The 10000-nt window shown below is 54.5% G+C and overlaps 1 protein-coding gene across 1 annotated transcript in view; it reads left to right on the top strand.

Moving 5' to 3' along the window:
• dysf (dysferlin, limb girdle muscular dystrophy 2B (autosomal recessive)) overlaps positions 1-10000 on the top strand; it is a gene marked incomplete at its 5' end in the record, with an annotated part of 98375 nt that overhangs the window by 58676 nt on the left and 29699 nt on the right. The window contains 2 exons of the mRNA XM_080544073.1: positions 1924-2086; positions 2519-2592. Of these exons, the coding sequence (XP_080400199.1) occupies positions 1924-2086; positions 2519-2592 (237 nt within the window). The remainder of the gene's footprint in view (positions 1-1923; positions 2087-2518; positions 2593-10000) is intronic.

The raw sequence follows: 10000 nt of genomic DNA, 5'->3' as shown, positions 1-10000 counted from the left end.
CTCCTGAGCCTTGGGGACTCCATTAAGCTGGGGGTGCCTATCGTTGGTACTGATGTCGAATACGAGTACACACTTGTTCGGCAGCCCCTCAAGGACATCAGAATATTCTTAGAAAAGGGATCTAGTGAAGAGGCCTGCATAGCCCCCGGAACCAAGAAGACCAAGAGGAAATATAACTCTGATGAACTGGAGCCCTCCACCTCGTCAAAATCCAAACTCTGTTGCCGCTCAGCTACTACTACTCCCCTCCCCCTCTCTGGTCCATGATGACATGACGATTTTTCAGACACAGTAGTAGGATAAGGATATATCTACATGATATATACATGATCTGACACAGTACCCGAATATCAGGAGATCCCCGATCATGTTGTCCACCTGGCAGAGACGCAGCCACACATCCGCACTACGTCATCAACAGACGCGTCGAATCCTGGAGTGCACTGTCCAATCAAAGGCTTGCGTTCGTAAACTCGCTCTGAGAGCGTCGCAGCGCACACTGGGCCCGACGTCATAAGGGGAGCAAGTCATTTGATTGGACAGAAGGCATTCCACGAGTGGTGATCAGAATTCCAGAACGAGTTCACGGAACGCACCCATAAGTCGAGCGTCGCGTTATGCCAACCCGCTAGCGGAAGTTGCTATTAGCAACCTTCTCGTTATCCTTCCGTACTCGCTGCTTTCACTGAGTGGAAATTTAACAGGCGATGTGACGTCACGAGTCACCAGTAAAGTACCGAAATGAGGTACCGAAATCTCCTTTGCGATTCGGTACGGGTACATACCGAATGTAAAGTAACCGGTACCTACCGGTACCGATTTTCGGTACCCAACCCTAGTCCTAGTAGCCTGAAGAGATGGGACCAGCGTCATGTCTAGGGGCTGTACTTGTACATCAAGCCGCCTCACGCTACGGAAACAGGAGAGCCGTTAGGCCCGAGAAAACATCGGTTCACAGGACTTACTGACTACTGAAGAGATGGGTCCTCAATCTACAGCGGAAGATAGGTAGCGGCTCTGCAGTCCTGCTCACTCCATACGAGGGAGAAAGGAAAGAGGACGCGGACGTTCGGGACAGAACGGACCCCCTGGTGGAGGCAGACATCGGAGGACGGGCTCACCGCAAACACGCGTGTTGGGACACCTTCCCTCGTTACGTCCCGTGCATTACAACCAGCCCGTCCTCCGGTTTCTACCTCCACCGGCCTCCCCTGCTGTGTACTGGGGCCGGGGACGTAGACGACATCACAGAACAAGGCCCGGGCCACTCCGGCTCCAGACATGAGGTCATGTGTTCCTGAGTCGCCTGGCTCGGCTGGTAGGGCTGATGACGCTCTGTTTGGACGGCGACAAGGCATGGCCAATCGCGCCAGGAAAAAAGGATCATTGTCGTTGCCGTCATAGTTGAAGTGTGTGGTCGTCACGTTGTCCTCTCTCTCACCGTCCCCTCAGCCTCACACACACACACACACACACACACACACACCGGGGTCAGACGGAAAACATCAACTTGTTTCCTTTTTTCCTCTCCTCTTTTTCTTCTTCCACCTCCCCCCCCCTTCCCCCCTGCACCCCTCCCCACCACCCTATCGCGCTCTCTTCCTCCTCTGCCTTCTTTCAATGCCCCCTGTCTCTCTCCTCCCCTTCCTTATTCTCTCCTCCCCACCCCCCCTACCTCATCCTCCCCCCTCTCCCTCACTGTCTCCCCTCCACACCTCCCTCACTGTCTCCCCTCCCCTCCCCGCCACCCCCCCTTCCCGTTCCACTCTCTCTCCCTCTCTCTTTCTGCCCTGTCCCCCCCCCTGTATTATCCTTTCTTCTCTCTTTGTTCTTCCCTTCTTCCCTCCTCACTGCTCTACCCCCTCCCTCCCCCCTCCCCTCCATCGCACCGCCACCCCCCTCCCCCCTCCTCCCTCTCTACAGAGACTCCCCTGTGAGGAGCTGTACATGCCCCCCATCGTCATCAAGGTGATCGACAACCGTCAGTTTGGCAGGAAGCCGGTGGTGGGCCAGTGTACCATCCGCTGCCTGGAGGACTACCGCTGCACCCCCGAAGAAGAGGGGGAGGAGGGGGAGGACGGGCACGGTGAGAGGGGGTGAGGGAGGGAGGGATGGAGGGAGGGAGGGGAGGTGGGGGAGGAGGGTGGTGGGACAGTCTACCATACGATGTCTACCGAGGACTACCGTTGCACCCCAGAAGAAGAGTGGGTGTGTGTGTGTGTGGGGGTGGGGGGGTGGGGGGGGGGAGGGAGGGAGGGAGGATGGATGGATGACAAGAGGGTATAGTTGGGTAAATGGGGGAGGAGAAGAGGTCAGAGGTGGAGGGGGATGTGAAAAGAGGAAAGCATGACAAGTAGAGAGAGGATGACAGGATAGAGGATGGAAGATGAGGTGGGAGTAAAGGTTCTAAAGGTGATGGAAGATAGAAAAGGTATATGCAAAGGAACAAAGATATAACAACCCAGTCTTAAACGATGATTGTGTGTGTGTGTGTGTGTGTGTGTGTGTGTGTGTCCAGAAGAGATAGTCCAGACACCTCGCGATGACGTTCTGATTGACATCGATGACAAGGAGCCTCTCATATCTGGACAGGTAAGTGTCACCATCTGTCAGCCAATCACAAATGATTATCTCCTAGGAGAAAGACTGGGTAGAAAAGATGGGGTCTCATTGATTGTTCTTCCACATTGTTCCCCCTTCTCGTTCTTGTGTGAGTGAGTGTGTGTGTGTGTTGATCAGGTAGAGAATGTGAACTACAGTTGACAGTTTCATACACTCAATCAGCTCATGCTCCATACATATAGCCACAACCCACGCTCCATTTTCCACCCTCTAAGCCTTCCAGCCCCAGCCCTGTCCCCCAGCCCTGTCCCCCAGCCTCAGCCCTGTCCCCCAGCCTCAGCCCTGTCCCCCAGCCTCAGCCCTGTCCCCCACCCCTGTCCCCCAGCCTCAGCCCTGTCCCCCACCCCTGTCCCCCAGCCCCAGCCCTGTCCCCCAGCCCCAGCCCTGTCCCCCCGCCCTGTCCCCCAGCCCCAGCCCTGTCCCCCAGCCCCAGCCCTGTCCCCCAGCCCCAGCCCTGTCCCCCAGCCTCAGCCCTGTCCCCCAGCCCCAGCCCTGTCCCCCAGCCCCAGCCCTGTCCCCCAGCCCCAGCCCTGTCCCCCAGCCTCAGCCCTGTCCCCCAGCCTCAGCCCTGTCCCCCAGCCTCAGCCCTGTCCCCCAGCCCTGTCCCCCAGCCTCAGCCCTGTCCCGCAGCCTCAGCCCTGTCCCCCAGCCCCAGCCCTGTCCCCCAGCCTCAGCCCTGTCCCGCAGCCTCAGCCCTGTCCCCCAGCCCCAGCCCTGTCCCCCAGCCTCAGCCCTGTCCCCCAGCCTCAGCCCTGTCCCCCAGCCCCAGCCCTGTCCCCCAGCCTCAGCCCTGTCCCCCAGCCTCAGCCCTGTCCCCCAGCCCCAGCCCTGTCCCCCAGACCCAGCCCTGACCCCCAGCCTCAGCCCTGTCCCCCAGCCCTGTCCCCCAGCCCTGACCCCCAGCCCCAGCCCTGACCCCCAGCCCTCCGCCTCTGCCCTAGCCCCAGGTCTTTGCCCCAGCCCCACCCCCAGGCCTCTCTCCCAGCCCTGTCCCCCCGCCCTGTCCCCCAGCCCCGTCTCCCAGGCCTCTGTCCCAGCCCCAGCCCTGTCCCCCAACCCTGTCTCCCAGTCCCAGTGCCAGCTCCGTTTCGTCAGGTTAGTGTATGAAGGGGTATTTTCCCTGTGCTTTTATGGCGGAATCATATACCTCACACCCAGCTCTGGGACTAAACTAGTTTTTTTGTTGGTCTGGGTCTGGACAGGATCAGGACTGGTCTGGGTCTGGGCTGGGCTGGGCTTGGCTGGGGCTGGGCTGGGCTGGGGCTGGGCTGGGCTGGGCTGGGCTGGGCTGGGCTGGGCTGGGTCTGGGCTGGGCTGGGCTGGGCTGGGCTGGGCTGGGCTGGGCTGGGTCTGGGTTGGTCTGGGCAGGGCTGGGTCTGGGCTGAGCTGGTTCTGGGCAGGGCTGGTTCTTGGACGTATAGGCCCTTGTACCTCTCTTCTCCTGTGGAGGAGTGGAATGTGTTCCTGTCAGAGTTCCAGAACCATCGTAGACTTTGGCTGTGAGATGGTACTGAAACCGTTGCCATGGTGCAGCTGACAGATAGAGCTGTGGCCCAGTGGGTAGACCACGGCGTTTGTAATGTTAAGATAGAGGGTTCAATTTCCGCTATACAACATATATGCACTCACTGTGATAGGGATGCCCGATGACATCTATGGTGGGTTAGCATGATGGTGAAGGGCATCTATGGTGGGTTAGTATAATGGTGAAGGGCATCTATGGTGGGTTAGTATGATGGTGAAGGGTCAGGGCATTGATCCTCTCCATGCAGGGCCTGTCCACCTCCACCAGACATTTCCATTTTTACCATTTAACAGACACTTTCATACAAAGCGACTTACAATTAGAGATTACAGGGACAGGGTCTCCCTGGAGTAACTTAGGGCTAGGTGCCTTACTCAAGGGCACACTCGTGGTTGTGTTCCCAGGTGGGATTTGAACTCATGACCTTCTGATCACCCACCCAACTCAGCAGGGTCAGATTTAGCCAAGGATCCTGTGAGTGAGTGAGTGAGTGAGTGAGGTGAGTAAGTGAGTGAGTGAGAGAGAGAGTGAGAGAGTGAGAGAGTGAGAGAGAGAGTGAGTGAGTGAGAGAGAGTAAGCTTGGCCAGGCTTGGACCCAGAACATGAGTAGTCTCGCTCCATTCTCCAAAGACCCCAGTCCGCTTTGTGGTGGAAACTGAGCACACACACACACACACACACACACACACACACGCACACACACACGCGCACACACACACACACACACACACACACACACACACGACACACACACACACACACACACACACACACACACAGAACATCTCGCTCCTCTCTGTACACAGCCCAGCGACCCCGGCCCGCACTGCGGTGGAAACTGAGCACAGAGCATGTGTCGCCACGGGAACCTCGTCACCGCGGGAACCTCGTCAACTCCTTGTCATGACGACGCTCTAAAAATACCAGGAAATAAATAAAAACAATATCGCGGGCCGAGAGGCGGAGAGGTTTGAGAGGGATTAGGGAGATTGGAAAATAGTTTCCAGGTCTCAGTGGTAACTGTCCTGCCTCCGTTTGTTTCCTTCACTGGATGAGAAGAAAAAAAAGAGAGGATGAAATGAAAAAAAAAAGACAGAGAGAGAGAGAGAGTTTTTTAACGAGCGGCGATGGCCGCGAGCCTCGCGGTCTCCAAGGCGACCGCAGAAATGTGGGCCGTATCATCATGTCGGAACGTGTTTATTTATGCTCCTGTTCTAGACACACACACACACACACACACATACGCATACACGCATACATGCGCGCACACACGCACACACACACACACACGCATACACGCATACACACATACATGCGCGCACACACGCACGCACGCACACACACACGCACACACACTCATACACGCATACATGCGCGCACACACGCACACACACACACGCGCGCACACACACACACACACACACACACACACACATACACACACACACACACACACACACACACACGCATGCACGCCCATGCACACATGCATGCATGTGTATCCACATACATACACGCACACACACACACACATACACACACTCAGAATCACACTCACACATACACACACACACACACACACACACACATTGGCACTGCTTTTTGGCCTGTAAGGCGAGGCATTTCTTGTTCCCAAAGTGGAAAGATGAACACTTCATATTTGCCCTTTTGAGCTATTTCTTGTAAAGCCTACACCCAGCACATATACTCACACACACACACACACACACACACACACACACACACAGACACACACACTCACACATACACACACACACACACACACACTCACACACACACACACACACACACACACACACACACACACACACACACTGTTCTTATAAAGGGCACTAACATGATTATTTTCCTTTCTCTGGGTCATATTTTCCATCCCTCTCATCTACTGTGGGAGATCGATGTGTGTGTTTGTGTGACTGAGACGGGAATTGAACCCTGATGTTAACCATGTGCTAGCTCGCTAAGCTAAAGCCTAGGGCCACCTCCGCTACATATGGATGTGTGGTGAAACCCGGACTGACTCTCCGCCTTTGTGAGGGACAGGTACAGAAGTTCCTACACCGGTCTCTCCATTAACTACACCATCTGCACCATGTAAACACCACTGGGGACATTTGTCATTTTTTGGACATGGACATCACCCTTATGGTTGCTAGCAAACGTGAATCTGAGAAGTTGCTGTAAAATGTACGGACTGTACATATATTTATTTATATATTATGTTCTGCTTCGGCCTAAGGCTTACTGCAGTAGCACTCAGGTAAGGTAAAATACCTGTTTTAATAACGTTAAATGACTGGAGTCTACTGTTAGTAGACAGTGTGATTGGTAGAGAAGCTGCTGTTCTATTATCGGAGGTAGCTCCTTCTCTCTTGCCATTCTGTTCAATTATAGGCTGCGTTCGTAAATTCGCTCTGGAGATCTGATCAGCACTCATGGACAAGCCTCTTGTCCAATCAAATTACTCGGTCCCTATATGACGTTGAACCCAATGTGCGCTCCGGCGCTCTCAGAGCGAAATTACGAACGCAGCCATAGAATTATCGATAATTATCCGGGCGTCCTGTTCTCTTATAGAACGGAGCTCGTTCTCCGTGTGTGTGTGTGTGTGTGTGTGTGTGTGTGTGTGTGTGTGTGTGTGTGTGTGTGTGTGCGTGTGCGTGCACGTGCACGTGCGAGTGCGCATGCGTGTGTGTATGTGTGTATCATCCAAGGTTCAGAACAGACCAGAACATTCTAGATGCCTTGGCTGGCTGGCTGTCGTTAAAAGCAGCATTCCTGGGCGGTGCATGCGGTGCTTCCTGGGGGTTGATGATGTTTTGATGATGTTTTGGTAAACAAGGCCCATCGCAACCCTCTGCCCCCGACGTCGATGCGCTGCGCTGGCTACCGGACAGGGCCGCATGCCTCAGTGAAGGGGCTGTGGACGCGTATGAAACGACAGGCTTTGTGTTATTGACTTTTCTGCTGGCAGTGCTGCTTGGGGGGGGGGGGCGGGTGGCTTCCATCAAACGCTTCGTTTGGGGCTCGCATAAATAAGAGCTCCGTAACCACACACACACACACACACAACCACAACCATGAGAAACCAACTTTGGACCAGGGGGACCCCGGGGGTGGTGTCGAGGGGAGGTTGGTGTGTGTGTGTGCTTGTCCCTGGGACGTCAGTACTGAGGCCAGGGGGTTCGTCACGGGGGAATGTTTTAATAGGAGAAAAATGCACAATCATCAAACTTTGGGTTTGGGGTCGATAAACAAAAAACAGTTATTTCAATGTGTGTGTGTGTGTATGCACGCACGCACGTGAGTGTGTGTGTCTGTCTGTGTAGCCCATAGTGTAGAACACGCAAGGAGATGTGTAGTTTTCCATTTTCACAATTCTTACACTCTTTCACGTTTTACACAACAAGAAAAAGTCCCTTCTTCTTCACCCCTTCCTGTTTAAGGACATCGCCGTGGAATGTCGGCCTTATGTGACATCACTATCAAATATCAAACGACCACCACAGCGCCCGTCCAACGCTTACCTAGAACCATTCATATGTCCCCAACTGTGTGAGAGAACTCAGAGAGAGAGACAGAGAGAGAGACAGAGACAGAGAGAGAGAGACAGAGAGAGAGACAGAGAGACAGAGAGAGAGAGACAGAGAGAGACAGAGAGAGACAGAGAGAGACAGAGAGAGAGAGACAGAGAGAGAGACAGAGAGAGAGACAGAGAGAGACAGAGAGAACAGGGCCCTTTCATACTACCCCAACTGTGTCCCCGAAACTGTCCTCAACTTCCTAGGAAGTTCTTCCAGCGTCTCCATGGAGGAAGGCATGATGACCTTGGTGTCATGTTGAAGCAGCTTGAGATCGGCCCGACGCTGGACTACAAGTCCCACGTCACCTCAGAAGAGAGGTTCTACAACACTCTTCTCACTGATGAGGACTTGGACTAGCGTTGTAGTTATAATAATAGTAACCTTTATTTGCATAGCACTTTTCCTGCAAATGTTGCAGCTCAACGTTCCTTCTATCTCTTTGGTTCTGAAGTTCTAACTGTAGGGGAGGACAGAATCATCAGGTTATTGTGATGTCATCAGTAAGAGCCAGGCGGAATGTCCATCAGGTCATTGTGATGTCATCAGTAAGAGCCAGGTGGAATGTCCATCAGGTCATTGTGATGTCATCGGTAAGAGCCAGCGGAATGTCCATCAAGTCATTGTGATGTCATCAGTAAGAGCCAGGCGGAATGTCCATCAGGTCATTGTGATGTCATCAGTAAGAGCCAGGTGGAATGTCCATCAGGTCATTGTGATGTCATCAGTAAGAGCCAGGCGGAATGTCCATCTTCCGTCCCCACCTCTGGATGAGTCCTGGCTGGGATCCCTGCTGCTCTCTCTCTCTCACTCTTTCTCTCTCCTGGCATTCCGATGGCGTTCGGATGTCCCTGACAGGGAGAGGAGAGGAGAGGAGGAGCAGGGAAAACCAGAGAGGAAAATCTGATCCCATCCTGCAGCTACTGTTTGGACTAAAAACGTCTGGTCTGCTGGTCTGGTCTGGGCTCCCTGTGTGTGTATGTGTGTGTGTGCGTGCGTGCGTCCACACGTACACGTGTGTATCTGTCTAAGCACACAAACCTGCCGTTCTGAAGTATCTCGTCTCTCTTTACCACATCAGACCTATAAACAGACCTGTTGGGGGTGGGGTCGGGGGTGGCGCGGGGGGGGGGGGGGGTTGAGGAAGAGTACAGGCGTCTAGAGTTCAGTCTAGTGATTCCAGAACCACCCATCCCCCCCTCACCCCCCCTCTCTCTCTTTTTCTCTCTCTCTGTCTCTGTGTTTGAGAACTTGAGAGAACCCAAATAAACCAGTCTAAACCCCCCAGTGCATTAGGGGAAACCTGATCATCCTTCACTACCGGCCTACACCCCCCTCCCCCCTCAACCCCCTTACCCTCACCCCTCCTCTCCCTCTCCTCTCCCCCCATCCGCTCCCCCCTCAACCCCCATACCCTCACCCTCTCCTCACCCACCTTACTATAATACTGCAACCCCTCACCCCAATCCCTCACCCCTTCCCCTCACCCCTCCTCACCCTCTCCTCACCCCTCTGTAAGCCCTGCTCCCTCACCCCCCTCCTCCTTACCCTCATCCTCCCCTTCTGATGCTGTGTAATGGAATAGACCACAGAGCAGTGTGTCCTTACAGCACAGTTGTAAACACTATGTCTGGTCCTAGTTACCTAGTTACATTGTGGTGCGCGTGTGAGTGTGTGTGTGCGCGTGCGCGTGCGTGTGCGTGTGCGCGTGTGTGTGTCTCAGTGGGGTTCTATACACAGCACCCTGTTACACAACACAAGCTTGTTCTCTCTGTTTCAGCTTTCTCTCTTGCTCTCTCCTTCTTTCATCCCTTCCCTCTCTCTTCCTCTCCCTCTCTCACATTCTCCCTCCCTTCCCTCTCTCTTCCTCTCCCTCTCTCACATTCTCCCTCCCTTCTCTCTCTCTTCTTCTGCTTTTCTCTGATGTGGTGAATCAGCAAAGGGCAGAAGGCTCATCCTCCTCTCCTCCCCTGCTCATCTCCTCTCATCCCCCTCTCCTCTCCTCCCCTGCTCATCTCCCTCTCCTCTCATCCCCCTCTCCTCTCCTCTCCTGCTCATCCCCCTCTCCTCTCCTCTCCCTCATCCCCCTCTCCTCTCACCCCCCTCTCCTCTCCTCTCCTGCTCATCTCCCTCTCCACTCCTCTCCCTCATCCCCCTCTTCTCTCCTCCCCTGCTCATCCCCCTCTCCTCTCCTCCCCTGCCCCCCCAACCACAGGCGCCACAAGAACATCTCCCATGCACTACCTCACTT

Source organism: Nansenia antarctica (genome assembly GCF_963989245.1).
Source record: "Nansenia antarctica genome assembly, chromosome: 13".
NCBI classification, from domain to species: Eukaryota; Metazoa; Chordata; class Actinopteri; order Argentiniformes; family Microstomatidae; genus Nansenia; species Nansenia antarctica.
This window is presented reverse-complemented; position numbering and strand designations above follow the sequence as displayed.